This window comes from Solanum verrucosum, unplaced genomic scaffold, assembly GCF_900185275.1.
Source record: "Solanum verrucosum unplaced genomic scaffold, falcon-dt-bn FXZP01000255.1, whole genome shotgun sequence".
Lineage (NCBI taxonomy): Eukaryota > Viridiplantae > Streptophyta > Magnoliopsida > Solanales > Solanaceae > Solanum > Solanum verrucosum.
This window is the reverse complement of record NW_026020006.1, coordinates 1,219,114-1,234,767: the sequence shown is the minus strand read 5'-3', so window position 1 is coordinate 1,234,767 and position 15,654 is coordinate 1,219,114. Positions and strand designations below refer to the sequence as shown.

Genomic DNA, 15,654 nt, shown 5'->3' with positions numbered 1-15,654 from the left:
ACAACCAGTATGGTATGGCTCCTGATAGACTGTTGTTAGCCAAAATCAAAATCTTGAGACTCGTCAGATTTGAAAAGAACTCCGGGATTTCTCCTCTCATGTTGCAAGATGTAAATTCCAAAATTGTGGGCTGGAAAGTTTGCACAAAGGATTGATCTTGATCATCGAGTTCCACGGACAGTCCACTAACTCCGAAACTGATTTGATCCAATCTAGACTTCTGGAGCAATGACAGTGGCATATTACCATTAAGGTTATTCATCTGAACATAAAGAAATGAAAGCTTAGGAAGCTGAAGTATGCACGAGGGAAGACGTCCTGTTAGATCGTTCCATTGTAAATTCAGGTACTCCAGGGAGGGGACTTGACAAATCGAATTTGGAATATACCCTTGTAAGCTATTCTGGAACAAAGATAAGTATTGAAGGCTTACTAAACTGGACATGGAAACAGGAAGTTGACCTGTGATATCATTGTTATTGAGCATCAATATACTTAATTTCTGAAGTTTTGTAATGGAAGAAGGTATCGACCCTTGGATCGAGCATCCATCAGCTCGGAAAAAGGATAATAAAGTTGAGTTGCTTAAAGAAGGAGGAATCAGTCCACCTACCCGAGTGAAGCTTATGTCAAGAAATGCCAACTTTGGCCATGGGGCTGAAAACATTGAAACAAGATCTATGGTCATAGCAGGATTGCTAGAAACAGAAAGTCTTTTGAGTTGAGGAAGGTAAGGGATATGACCATCTAAATTGTTGCCACGAAAATTAACAACTGAGAGGGTTGTGAGATTCGATATCATATCAGGTATCGTGGATGCTAGAACGTTAGAACGCATATCTAGAGTAGAAAGACTAGTAAGGTTAAGCAATTGTTCTATTGGAATTCTTCCTGAAATGTTGCAGCTAGACAATTGAAGTGACATGAGATTTGAAAGACTTGATATTGGTTTAGCCCAATGAAATGATTCCGAGGCCTTTGATAGATCAACACCTGTCAATACTAGATATCTTAGACATCGAAGTCCTTCTAACCACCTTAGATTTGGACTAGACAAATAACCATAGCTTATAAAAGATACAAATGAGCCAAAATCCAACTTTGGTGGTAATGTCAAGCTAACAGTAATAGAAGACAAATCGGGTACTAAATAAGCGCACGAAAGATCAAGATACCTTAGAGATGTAAGGTTTGAGAATTGTGTAGTGATGGTATCTTGAAACATAGCATTTGACAGATTGAGATAAGTCAACTTTGTTAAGTTAGATATCTCAACAGGTAACTTTGAATACATGAAGTTGTTGAAACTCAAGTCGAGATATTGCAGATCATCAAGAGTAAAGAGCAGAGGAGATATAGTCCCTTTGAGGGCAAAATCAGATATGTTGTTAGAACTTGAAACAACTTCCTTATTGCTATTGATTATGACTTCATCTGGATTAACATTCCGAAGATTCACAACTACAACACGACCTTCACTCGAGCATTTGATCCCTTTCCAATTGCAACAGTTTACATCTTTCCATGATGATAACTGATTGGATGGATCAGTCAACAAGGACTTGAAGCTCATTAGAGCTTCTCTTTCTCCTTCAAGGCAGCTATAAACGATCGAAAAATGGAAAAATAGAGTAGCAAATATAATGAAAACTTTCATTAGCCTCATGACTTCAATATGATGAACAATATCCTAGATTGTCAAGTATTAACATACTTATGAAAAAAGAGGCATTATTTTGTGTAGACTTCAACTACTTAATTGAAAATGATTGCATTATAAAGTCAATAACTTTAAATTATAATAATCTTATTGAGTTCTCCAGAAACTTTGTTTAATGAAAAAAAAGAGTGTTTGTAAGGTTCTTCATTTTCATGTTAATGAGGTTGTTGGTTGACTTTGACAAATTCCTCTATCACATCTTTGAAAAAGTGGCATCCTTGTTTGAGTATATATATATCATTTTCTATGATATTGGTGTTGAAAACCATGTTTGATCATTTCAATGCCAGAATAAAGTACAAGTTTTTGTGAATAGTCATATACTGACTTGTTTGTCGAAGTCAAGATGATTGGATATCGTCTGAACCAATGAAGGTGATTCATCAAAGTTTAATGTCATTGGTGTTGAAAACTATGTGTGGTCATTTTTCATGCCTTTTACAAGTGTGTAACTTTTACTTCTTGTGATTACTCATTTACTAGGACGTGTATGTTGAATTATGTAGTATATAATTTTGTACAATAATATCAATATTATTAAAATAAAGTTTTATATGAAAGAATAAAAATACAAGTTTTTGTGAATAAGTAATGTAGAATATCATCGTATGGCTACTAATTCAAGGGACAAAATTACTAAACATCGACTCAATGGAGTAGTTGAGAACCGCACAAGCTGATCAAGAAATCACCATCGAAGAAAAAATCAACAAGAATCAAGAAAATATTCCTACTATATACATTGCTATATATAATAATATTCCTAAAACAAACTTATGGTTGGCATTTTCCCATAAGGGTCCACACATTTTGTAGATATTTCAAAAAGATAAGATTTTAGCTTCTATAGCAACCTTTTAAAATGTTCTTTTAATTTATTTCAGTAAATAATTAACTTTGTCTTCTCCATGGCCCTAAATGCTGGAAATTGTACATATTTTTTTTCAAGATTTTATGTGCAAGCAATTAATACCAAAGAAATTAAAGTGAAAACAAAAAAAGAAACATGGCAAGGAAGAAGAGAGCTTCTATTTTCAACAATTATTGCAATTGTTCAAGTCAATGATTCTCAAACTGAGCTTCTTAAGAGTATGTTTTCTGGATTTCACATTCTTCCTTTGTACCTTCCAATTCAATTTGTTTGTCTGATTCCGATTTGATACTGAGTTTAAAAAAGTCAAAAGAGCGTATGAATCTAACGTACCAAAATATCATTTAATCTTGTGATTATTAAATATGTCACGTGGAAAGTAGAAATTAACGAATGGCCAAAAGAGATGGACTAAATAGAAAAGTAAAACAAACAAATTGAAATGGATGAAGTATTTCATTATTTTTTCAATCACAATTAATTTTTATCACAAAAATTGCAAATAATTAATGTTTGTATTCTTCTTCTTGTTATAGGATATCTCAAGAAGTCAGAAGAGAACAAGACCAAGAATGATAAGGAGGTAAATATTCCGAGTTTTAACTTTTATGCGCTGACAACATAAACAACATTTTATACTATTAGGTCACCGAAAAGATAACTAATTGTTTGTAAGAAAAATGGGATTAATGACGTGGAACTAAAGCAATAATTTGCTACACCAAGTTATAATATATTGATAGTGTATGAATTCTTTGTTCTTTTAAAGGATTTTACTTAAATGTAGAGCACTTCACGTCGGTATAAGTTTCAAGTTATTATCATTTTTTTGATAGCCAATAATCCTTGAAGACCAGTGGTATACAGTTCGAAACTCGATGAATAATCAACACACATCTCTAGTCTTCAATTTCTAATTCACATATCACGTGTTGCGCGACCAAATCTAGGGGCTAGCTTCCAATTTATTAATTTTACTTTTTTGTGGAATATTATTTATTGATTTTACCTTTTTTTCTTCTTTTATTTAGAGATTGGATAGTTACTACAAACGCAATTACAGAGACTATTTTGGCTACTTAGAAGGCAATTTGAAGGATAAGGAGGAACTCACTGAATCAGAGCAAGGCATTCTTGATTGGCTTGAAAAAAACAAATGAATTTGTCAAACTTGTTTTGAAGGCATATAAACCGACAATATATCCAGTGTAATCTCACAAAGTGAAGTCTGAAAAGGCTAGAGTGTACGCATTTATTTACTTTTCCAATGAATTGTGTAAACTACTTTGGTCAATGTGGACAAAAAAAGTACTTAGAAATATTGGAAGAATGTCTATTTATTCGCCTACTTTTTCTCATACTTTTCATTTCCACTATGTTGGTGATAGAGACTATGTTGCTCGGATATTTCTATAATAGTCATACTCTCTAATAACATTTAACTATAGTGATCGATGTTATGAATGGGCCGAGGCCTGTTATACCAAAAACAGCCCAATGCCATATTAAGGAGTTATGTGTGGGATCTAGGTTAATAAGTAACCCATTCTAGGGAAAATAGGGGGATGGAAAATTGTTAAAGAAAAGAGTGTCTCCTCTCATCTCCTTCTCAGTCTAAGCTTCTCATCTCCTTCTACTCTCTATCCCCGTTACTTTATCTTATGCAATTTCTATTGTATTAGTGCTATTTCTATGTTGCCAAAGTACACCAGTTAATACTATCAGTGAAGAGTTTGGCTACTGTTCTTTTGTGATTACTGTTTGTTACAATCGACGAGTTCTTGTAGAACCAATTTTCCATGTTATGTTATGTTATATGTGATCTCTATAATGACATTTCGCTATAGAACCAAAAATTATCCGAACAAACAACGTTGTTATAGACAGATTTGATGGTCAATATCCAATTCAATTGCATGGAATTAAGTACGTTCGTAGTAAATAGCTCAAAATTTTGACACCCTTATCACACGTTAAACATGAGTATATAGATATACAAATGAAGGATCAAATGAGACATAATATATAACAATACAATTCCTATATGATGTTTTAATTTTTAAAAAATGAACTTAATCGACATCAAAGAGAAACCGAGATGATTAAGTTAGTATTGAAAGTTTAATCCTAGTTATACACAATAGAGTAATAAAAAAATGTATAAGTTTAACTGTTGGAGAGCATAGATACCAGATGAGACCATGTTAAAGAATACGTTTACTTATTATGTCATCATTTAAAGTCAAGACTTATCCTTATTAACATATATATAAACTCATGTGTAATATTTTCAATCATTTTTTTTCCTAAAAATAAGCAAAACCTGCCATGCACAAAACAAAACAAAAAACAGAGCTCCCTTTCTCTACTCTTCACCATTCACATTTTGTTTTACCTTTATTATAATTATTATTATAACTCTATTTATTCATCGTCTTCCCAATCCTTCAGTCCCCCCTTTTAGGACAAAGCAGTTGTGGTGTTATCGGCGATAGCTATCGCCGATAACCATTTTTTTTCTTTTTAAAACAAACAAGTTTTCATAAGAACAAATCCATAAAAAAAAATTGAAATTTTTTCAAGATTGTTCCCTCTTTGTATGTACCTATGTAGAGATCATTTGGGTATTAGGGGAATTGTGTTGTTTAGTTTTTTATGCTGCATTGTCGAATTGAGCCATGGCGGATTCCGGGGGAGAGAAGAAAAGAGTAGTGGTGATTGGAGGTGGAGTTGCTGGATCTCTTATTGCAAGGAGTCTTCAAGATGAAGCCAATGTTACCCTCATTGATAAGTGAGTTTTTTTTATTTTATGAATTTGTTATAAAAAATTTGATAATCGTGGTGTCTGGGTCAGCTTGTACGCACCTGGACTAATGTCACGAGTACATGTTGTGTTTCATAAGTATAGGTAATGGGTAACTCTGTTCATCAAGGTTTGGACGGATGAAAAGGAATCGCTTACACCTAATTCGGTCCTTATTTATGTGGCACCTTTAGAATTTCGAGAGTCAAACGAGTTTCTCTTTGACTATGATTGTTTTATATCTTTTGAGTATGTTGAATAATTGTTCATCATTGACTTATGTAGTTTTCAAATATATAAATTTTATTTTATTTAACTGAAAGATTCTATGTCTGAATTCACGTTAGGAAATTTGACTCTCGAAATTCGAACTCTGACACATAAATTGGGACAAAGAGAATAACGTTTTTGCCTTTGCTGGAATTTGACTCTCATGGTTCTCAAAGCACTTTTTTTTATTTTCTCCATTACATGGGGGGTGGGAGAAGGGATCGTGGAAATTGAACCTACACCTATTGTATCAAAGGCTCCTACGGGTACAACTAGACTATAAGCCTGAGTCGTTCTATCATTAGTTAAATGGCCGATTATAGATAGTTTGAGATTGAGGCGTAGTTGATACCATTGATTGAGAGAATGGATTGTTGTTGTTTTCTAATATATGATTGGATAATCATCATCTCATGACCGAACTTTTGGGATTTGCGTTAAGCCTAATATCCATTTTTGAATGTTGTATCAGAGTCAGACCCATTTATATTCTTGATTTACCCTATTAAGGTTCACATATTATGTTGTTCACGCTCTAGATATCTAGTCGTGGGGTTCTAGGGAAGGGAGTGTTACATGTTGTTGTCTCCTTATATGGTCTATCTTTGGCAATCGCCGAATGAGTTAGGTCCAAGGTCTATTTTCTTAACGGATAGCTTATTATGTAACCAATTATGCGATGGAAGCACTTATTGGCTGTTTTCGTTAAGATGTTACATGGATTTATTATTTGTAGTGTGTTTTAATCAACGAAATACGAAAAATATGAACAGGAAAGAGTATTTTGAGATTCCTTGGGCTGCATTAAGGTCAATGTGTGATCCTTCATTTGCACAACGAGCCGTCTTTAGTCACTCCGAATACCTTCCCCATGGAAATGTCATTACATCTGCTGCTGCTAACATCACGGATACAGAGGTAGTAACTGCAAAAGGCGACAAAGTTGCGTATGATTTTGCTGTTATTGCTACTGGTCACTCGGAAACTGGTGCTTACACGAAAGATGAGAAGTTTTCTCAATACCAAACAGGTAACATCATGGATCAATCGATAAAATCGTAGTTTGCATTATAATCTTTTATTTTTTAAAACCTTTGCTAGCGATGGAACTAATTTCATAGGTCAACCTCAAATAGTTTGTGGTTGAGTTGTAGTTGTTGTATACCTTCCCGAGGGACTTTACTAGTGAAATTATACACTTTCTCCGGTGGACAGATATCAATAGAGACAAAAAAACAGTAGATGATTTCTTTCCATTTGTTCTAGTTGTGGAGGACAGAGTAACCATACTCATCAATAGCTTCATTTCTACTCATTTTTATTGGTTTACAGATCATCAAAAGATTAAATCTGCCAGCTCCATATTAATAATCGGGGGAGGACAAACAGGCGTGGAACTGGCTGCTGAAATTGCTGTGGATTATCCCGATAAGAAGGTGACGATTGTGCATAGGGGATCAATGTTGTTGGAATTTATCGGAGAAAGTGCTAGCAATAAGGTAGTGCATTGGCTAAAATCAAGGAAGGTTGAGATCATATTGGGGCAATCTGTCGATGTAAATTCTGCAAAAGACGGTGTTTACAAAACATCTGGTGGACAAACTATAGATGCTGAATGCCATTTCATTTGCATTGGAAAGCCGATAGGCTCAGGGTGGCTAAAAGAAACAGTCTTGAAAGGTAGTTTGGATATTCATGGAAGGTTGATGGTTGATTCTGATTTGAAGGTCAAGGGTCGAAGCAATGTCTTTGGTATCGGAGATATTACTGATATCCCTGTGAGTACTCTTCAAACTATCTCTAGTACCTTTTGGTTTTGAAAACTCATATTTGAACGATTAGATCTTGTTAACGTGGTTTAGTCTTGGTGGTGGTTGTTGTAGTATTAGTCTTATTCTTGTAGTTTCTCGCTTTTGATATCTACCATCATCTGTTGTTTGTTGTGTTTTCAGTTATCGCACTATTTTGTTGTTGTTACTGTTCCTTTTCTGAATGCTCTGCACTGCTTTCATTGTTAGTTGTTATGTTTTCTTCACTGTTGCTTTTCCTTTTCATAACTACGTTGATCTGCTGCACTTGAGTCGAGGACCTTTGGAAATTAAACAACCTCTCTACCTCCACGAGGTAGGGGTATGTTGTTGTTGTTGTATATTATGATAAGGAAACTGAAATTTCATGTCCCTTACTGCCTCGGAGACCTCACTCGTTAAAAAGCTGACTAAACTCTAGAAACCTCACTCGTTAAGACCCTGATGCTATTCTGCATTATGCAGAAGACCTATGTTGCTCGGACCTCCAAATATGCTACCACACCTGTGTCAGATCCTCCGAAAATGCATAGCTTTTGGAGGATCCAACTCACCAGGCAAAAGACTTCAGCTTTTTTCCCTTACACATACCTTTGTTTAAACATGTACACTCACGAAATGGATCAGAAAAACCATTGGTCCAAGATCCACCATGTATGCATATCCAATGTTATCCCACGAGGGTGGTATGTACGTAGTCTTACCCCTATCTTGTGAAGGTCCTGGTGGTTTACTACGAGTAAACAACTTAAAATGCCAATGACTTGCATTTGTTCTTATATATCATGTTTGTACATTTCATCACAAGACGTTCTTACTTAGTATCGTTGAAAATGCAGGAACTTAAACTAGGATATTTGGCACAAAGACACGCGGGGATAGCTGCCAAGAACATAAGATTGTTAATGAAGAACGCTAACGACAACAACTTGAATGTATATAAACCTGCTTTACCATTGTCGTTAATCGCTCTAGGAAAAAAAGAAGCTGTAGCACAGTTTTACTGTTTATCGTGTATTGGACGCCTTCCAGGGATGATAAAATCTGGAGATTTATTCGTTGGGAGGACTCGAAAACAACTTGGTTTGCTATCTGAACTTCAATAAACATGTGTTCTTTAGCTAGTTCCCCTGTAAACATAGTTTGTTCATAATATTTCATATTCAGTTAGATGGACCTTCTTCTTCTCTTTATGTGTTTCTTGTACATAATTCTTCTGCTTCTTGTGTAAAAAAATGTGTTACATGAGGAAATGCTTGTATCGAATTACTCCTTTTCAATTCACGTGTCTTTACTTTCTTTTTTCAGTTTACTTCAAAAGGAATATATTTAGTTAAAGTATTTTTAAGAATTTGGACCATTTCTCGATTTGTGTGTGTCATTCTTGCGCTGGGGTCATATTAATCTTAAGTGGTTCTTTCCCCCTCATAAATATATAATTTTGGGTACGAGTTTAATATTGTTCGCACATCTTGTGGATTTTAATACTAAAAATCTCAAATTCGTTCTTAGTCGTCTTTCTCTAAAGAGAGAATTTCGAGGGCGAATTTGAATAATTGAACCTCAAAGCAAATATCAAATCGGTGAAAAGCAAAGGAATAAAATAGAGATACTGGTTTTTTAAAAAAAAAAACATGAAGTATCACTAGTATCTGATGGTGCGTGGTATGCACTCTCATTTTTTTTGTTATAAATGGTGCCAAATGGCACTCCAAATATATTAATCAGATTTTTTTAAAAAAACAATAAATAAAGAAGAAGAGATAGTGGTAAGAGAAAAGAAACACTTGAAATATCTTTTTACGAGTTTTCTATTTGAAACTATCATGTGGTTGCATTTTCAACCGGAGCTATTATTAACTATTTATCAAAATATATCTCGAAATTAATGAGTTAGCCGCCTCATGGACATTATCACACCCCTTTTGGTGATTATATCTAAACACTTGGTCTATTCAATTTTATTGCGTGATTTAATAAAGGGAAAAATGATAAATATACTCTCAAACTTTTGTAAATAGTTTGCAGATACCCTCCGTCATTTTTTTAGGATATTGGTGCCCCGTCGTCTAAAAACTAGAGCATATATACCTTTTATACTAACGGGCATACACGTGTCATAATCTTATCCACCGACCCAACATTTATTAAATATTGGATCGACGGATTAGATTGTGTCACGCGTCCCTATTTAGTCTTTCGTTAGAGTGAAGGGCATATATATGTGCTCTAATTTTTGGACGGTAGAATGTCCCAAAAGTATGACGGAGGATATCTGCATACCATTTACGATAATTCGAAATATATTTGTCATTTTCCCTTTAAAAAATAATCGATGATAGTTTAAATAAAAAAGTGTAAATTCAAATGTATTTTTAACTTATTTCAAAAAATATATATTATTTTTATGGGTGGAAACTGAAAAAGTTTCACTAGCATATTTAACTTTTTCGAGACAAAACACAACGGATCATTTGTTAGAAAAGTGTACCAAATTGAACTCCGATTGAACCAGAAACCCTAGAATTTTGTGACCGACGAAGAAGAAGATTGAGGAGATGAAGAGAGTTTTCGGCATTAAGAAGGAAACACAACCTGCTCCATCTGTTCAAGATGCTTCCGATAGGGTAAATTTTTTTTTTTCCAACAAACTAGATCTGTAGTTTAGATACTGCTAAATTATGCAAACAAATTGCAATTCTCTTCGTTTTTTTTTGGGTTTTTGTTTGTTTGTTTAGTTCCAATGTGTTGTGTAGCTGCTTTGAACTAGAATTTTTGAAATGTTTTCTGTTAAATTATGCACGGACACTACCATATCTGTTGGAATTTTGGTACTGTTTGAACTGGGTATTTTTTTTCAATGTTTTCTGCTAAGCTATGCATAGAACTGCAATTTCTATTCGTTTTTTTTGTATGGCTGTTCCGATGAGGTAAAATTTCATGTTTTCTGCAGTTTTCTATCAATTAAACTCCCTCTGTCCTTAAAGGAATGGTGGGTTCGGAGGATGATTATACCAGTACTAGTATATCAGATTGCATCAGGATAATGAAGTTAAATGAGCTCGATTGATAGTGTTAGTTAGGAGGAGGAGGAGGAGGAGGATGTGTGTTATGCAGAAGTTAATCTAGGATTTTATGCAGAAGTTAATCTAGGATTTTAGCTCTGAACTTATTACACTTTTGAAATTAAGGGTTCAGAATTTAATTTTTGTAAAATATTAGTGAATTTTTCAGGCACATCTATATTCCGTGTGGAAATGTTGGTTCAATTGAGCCTATTGGTTATATACTTCCATCAAAATTCTGAACTTAAGTGAGATTGATTGATAGAAGTAGTAGTAGGACTGAGGTCATACAAAAGTGAATCTAGATATGTGTTTTGAGTTATGGGTTCAGACTTTAATGTGTGAAGTTGTAGTGATTTTTCACATATTTATTTAACCTCGTGTTGAAAATACTAGTCCAGTTGAACCCATTGGTTCTATTACTCTGTTTACCTCTGCTGTCATGGGAAGTCCTTGTTATGCGCTCAATATGTAAACTTGAGCTTGAATGATCAATGCATCCATTTTTCTGTGTAAATTTGAACATTTGTGATCCGTAATATATTTTAATTTTTATCAATAATTTAGATACTAGATAAAAAGTAGGATTGTTACGGAAAATGTTGAAAAAAATAGTACTCAGAGACAGATTGCTAGACTTCAAAAATAGTATTAGTGCAAAGCAAATTGAGGCAAATCCTTATACCTTTAGATATGCAAACATGCTTCTTATGATCAAATCATATTACATGTGTCTAAATGGTTACTCGATTAGTATTAAGGCAAAGCAAATACTTATTTTGCGACATCCTACTCTCCCCGGACCCCACTTGTGGGATTATGTTGTGTATGTTGTTGTTGTTTAAATGCTTATTTTCTTTAAAAGCATTTCATGAACCAAAAATACACGAGGAAATTGCGGTAGTAAACTGTTTTCATTTGTTTTGTTGGTCTGCTTCACATTCTTTTGTAGTATATGAAGAGATGGCTGCTTGTATGGTTTCCAGTTGATCAACCTGGAATATTTCTTTTTATTTTTAGCTCTCTGAAGTTTGGTGATTACTATTGGTTGTTTGCATGAGTAGTCTCTGATCCTTTTGATTGCTTCTTAATGGTCCAGATCAATAAAAGAGGTGAGTCAGTGGAAGAGAAAATCAAGAAGCTTGATGCTGAACTTGCAAGGTACAAGGAACAGCTAAAGAAGACTCGACCAGGTCCAGCGCAGGAGGCAGTAAAAGCTCGAGCTATGAGAGTGCTGAAGCAAAAGAGAATGTGAGTTAAATTATATGCCATTACATTGAGTTTAATGAGGCTTAAAGTGCCTTGTCAAATTATGAAGTTCAATTACTTGTGATGAGTGTCTACTAACATGTGAAAGTCAATTAGTTTAAGTTCTGAGATGAAATAATTGACTCAATTTAACAGTTCTCTCTCTCTCTCTCTCTTGCACATACACACACCCACACACATATGAATAACACGAAAAGATACATAATTGGTATCCTTTGTTGTTACCATGCTATGAGAAACAGAAACAGTGGATTAATTGTTGTGATCATATCTGAAGCAAAAGTAGGCAGTGCCGGCCATTAAATCTATATACAATATACTTTTGCACTTTTTTTTCCTTTTTTGATGATGGAGGTGTTCAGCCAAACTTGAGCGTACCTTGACTATTCCACCGAGTACCTGCTACCACCCACCAACATAGGTACCAGGCAACTCTGCCCCAAGACTTAGGGGATAGAAAGAAATCACCTAGTGTTTGTAGTCTTTGCGCCAACTTCATTGACCAGTAATCCTTACCTTTGGTGCACTCTTATACTTAGATGGGCTATTATTTTTCACTTTCTTGTTTGAGGTAGAAATTACATTCTCAAACACTATTTAGTATATTTCTCTTTCTTCTTTTGCTTGTTTTATAGTCTTAGGTCATGTATTAACATATTGCTCTGACAAATGCATAAGTTATCCGATGAATAATCAACAGGTATGAAGGCCAGCGGGACATGCTCTACAATCAGACATACAACTTAGACCAAGTCTCATTTGCTGCTGAGGGGATCAAAGATGCTCAGCAAACAGTATGTTAAATGTTAAATGGAATCCATTCTTTTGCACGAGTTACCTTTTCTCACAATAAAAAAATGTTGTCTTATTTGTGGAATCGTTAATCAACTGCTTGAATGGGTAATTCTTATCTGCGATCCCCCTAACGTAGAACTTGACCACGGTCGGTTTTGACATTCCACAGATCCACGAGTCTAAAAACTTTTTGTGCTTGAAGTTCATCTATGACATTCTTGTTATATCATGCAGCATCATTTTTTCAAAAATAGTGCATGCTCCTTGAAATAAGTTGCCTTTCCTCTAAAGTTTGACTGAATTCTATTTTTGGAAGGAGAAAAATAGATCTTATACTATTTCCTGGCCATCATCCAGCACTTTGATATTGAGCTTAGGAGTTTCTGCGCTTATCAGACATTTTTGGTTATATCAAATTCATGGTGAAGTGTGTCTTTTTCTTGGTAGCGCTCCATTGGGCACAGCTCAAGGCTTGTCAAGCGAAGCGTATTCGGTAACCTGATGGGAACCTGCTGCCTACCTCCCTAGAGGTAGGAGGACAACCAAATTGTCATGAAGAAGGGATTTCTATTTGTGTCCCCTAGAGTTTCTTATTCTCCAATTGCTTCCATCTTAGTTCAAATGTTTGTGTTGAAGGCACATTTGAGCAATGGGTTTCATTTGCTTAGAGTGGAATTTTCCATTATTAACTTGACTATGTTTCTCAGATGGCAGCAATGAAGTCAGCAAACAAAGAATTAAAAGGAATGATGAAAACTGTGAGCATTCAAGACGTAGATGTATGTATTCTCCATTACCATTGAAGTTTTTCTTTTAAGCTTCCCTTAATCTCTTCCTTTTCTATTTACAACTATGGTTATGAAGTTTATCCATGTTGTGATGTGATACTCTTATGCTATATAGAACCTACAAGATGAAATGACAGACCTGATGGATGTTAGCAATGAAATTCAAGAGACTCTTGGTAGAAGCTACGGTGTGCCTGATGACGTTGATGAAGAAGAGCTCATGGGTGGTAAGAATTTTTAGTTCTTGTTCATTTGAATATCTAGTGAAAACATGTTTGATGTGCATTTAACCTTACTTCTTTATCAGAGCTTGATGCTCTGGAAGCGGACATGGAATTTGAAGAAGGTGTCCCTTCATACCTACAACCTGACAAGGAACCAGATCTCGAATCAGAGCTTAACATGCCATCAGCACCAATGGGACACGCATCAATGCCAGCTGGTAGAGCTAATGCGCAGGTATCGTCAATTAGACCTGAAAACTAATCGACCTCTTTTCTGTTAAACATGTAGTTTTTCTACATATACAAGGGATAGTTAATTATTATATGTATTTTACATATCTTTTATTTTGATGACTGAGAATCTGTCCGGGGTCTCGCCGTTAGGACCAACCTGCCCTTCTCCACTTAAATACCAGGTGTAGTCTGCATGGTGCAGGGCTCAAATATAACATCTCGGTCCCAAATCTCTCTCGCAGTGCTTTCTAATACTGTCATATTCGTATTTCTTCGTTTAACATATAACTAACTTTGATACCTTTTATCGACTTGTGATGCACAGGCTGATGAGCTAGGCTTACCTGCTGTCCCTCGCGCATCACTTCGCGGTTAGGAGAGTTTTGGGGTTTAAACATTGTGTGCAGAGTTTTGGTTTCTTAAACCTTGATGCTGCTAATTACTTTACCCTTATTTTTTTTTATTATAAATAAATGACACTTTGTTGGACTAAGACTGCATTAAAAAGTTGTACAAATTGAATTGCAAATAGTACTATAAAACTAAGGGCAAATTATAGAAATCACATACTTGAGGCAAAATTACAATCTATCTCTTAGAAGTTTATAATTACAGAAATTTCTCAAACGGATACAATAATATAAGATCTGATACATTAATCTGATGCGCGAGATACAATAATATAAGCGCTGATACATTAATCTGATGCGCGAGATACAATAATATAAGCACTGATACTTTAATTTGATGCGCGAGATACAATAATATAAGTGTTGATACACTAATCTGATGCACGAAAATGAGAGATTTTGGAGATTTGTAAAACTTATAGGGAATAATGGTAATAAGTAAACTAAAATGTGGGATTTTTGTAATTTTTTCAAAAACTAATCTTGGCCCATTAAAAATAAGTTGTACAAATTGAATTGCAAATAGTACTATAAAACTAATCTTGGCCCATTAAAAAATAAACACATCTACTACACGTGTGTTTCTACCCGTACAACAGCCCATATGCACCTCCCTTTTCCAATTTATAATTATTTTTTTTGATTTTTTCCTCAATTTCTCCATTTTCTCCCTCTCTGTATCCATTTTTCTTTTTCTTTTTATACTAGTGAAATTCTTATATATATAAATATATATATGATAGTTTCTTATTTTAAAATGAAGTGGTATGTAATATTTATATACATTCATATTAGGCAATGAAGATAATATAGATATTTGTTTTCATCCTGAATATAGTATATAGTTTTTTTTTCATTTTTCTTCAATATGTACAATATTATTTGTTAAACAAAAACAGATATATACGTGGCAAGATAAATAGAATATAAGAGGTTAATTTTGAAACAATAATCTACTGTATTGAATTGAAGATATATTTTCTTTTTAAATTTTCTCTATCTTTTGTAAACTACAATCTTCTATGTAGACATTTATTTCTTTTTTGAAACAAAAGTTTTTAAATAACATTATCAATAGGTGTAACAAAACTACTATTACAAGTTAAAAGTAAGAAATTTTTTAGCAAAAATAATTTCTATATATGCCTCAAAAAGTTTTCTAGGCCTTCCTTTATAAGTAGATCCATCATCATGTTCCGCTCCCTGAAACTGTGCCAAAGCCCTTGTCATATGCTACTAATTAATTTACACAAAAAATGTATGTATGATTGTTGATATGATACCATAATATGTATGATATTTATAATATTTTTATTTCAATTATACCAATTCAAAAATAATTATATGAAAAGAGAAAAAAGAAATATATACTATACAATACATTTGCAAAAAAATAA

At 34.1% G+C, this 15,654-nt stretch overlaps 5 protein-coding genes across 5 annotated transcripts in view; 3 read left to right on the top strand and 2 right to left on the bottom strand.

Annotated features, from left to right (window-relative positions):
* LOC125819524 (cysteine desulfurase 1, chloroplastic) overlaps positions 1-15,654 on the bottom strand; it is a 276,125-nt gene that overhangs the window by 85,746 nt on the left and 174,725 nt on the right. The gene's annotated exons all lie outside the window — the stretch shown is intronic.
* On the bottom strand, positions 36-1,666 carry LOC125819429 (probable LRR receptor-like serine/threonine-protein kinase At4g36180). Its single transcript, XM_049498860.1, has 2 exons — positions 247-1,666; positions 36-130 (listed from the first exon to the last, which is right to left on the bottom strand). Exons 1-2 carry the CDS (start codon positions 1,664-1,666, stop codon positions 36-38), a joined length of 1,515 nt encoding a protein of 504 aa, XP_049354817.1.
* LOC125819543 (uncharacterized) lies at positions 2,616-3,939 on the top strand. Its single transcript, XM_049498985.1, has 3 exons — positions 2,616-2,809; positions 3,128-3,174; positions 3,623-3,939. The coding sequence occupies exons 1-3, from the start codon at positions 2,629-2,631 to the stop codon at positions 3,749-3,751; spliced, it is 357 nt and encodes a 118-aa protein (XP_049354942.1). The 5' UTR covers positions 2,616-2,628; the 3' UTR covers positions 3,752-3,939.
* On the top strand, positions 5,117-8,660 carry LOC125819527 (uncharacterized). Its single transcript, XM_049498968.1, has 4 exons — positions 5,117-5,382; positions 6,438-6,694; positions 6,997-7,442; positions 8,312-8,660. The coding sequence occupies exons 1-4, from the start codon at positions 5,270-5,272 to the stop codon at positions 8,576-8,578; spliced, it is 1,083 nt and encodes a 360-aa protein (XP_049354925.1). The 5' UTR covers positions 5,117-5,269; the 3' UTR covers positions 8,579-8,660.
* On the top strand, positions 9,892-13,893 carry LOC125819535 (vacuolar protein sorting-associated protein 60.2-like). The gene is made up of 6 exons (XM_049498978.1): positions 9,892-10,099; positions 11,637-11,788; positions 12,507-12,600; positions 13,309-13,380; positions 13,505-13,616; positions 13,697-13,893. The coding sequence occupies exons 1-6, from the start codon at positions 10,031-10,033 to the stop codon at positions 13,873-13,875; spliced, it is 678 nt and encodes a 225-aa protein (XP_049354935.1). The 5' UTR covers positions 9,892-10,030; the 3' UTR covers positions 13,876-13,893.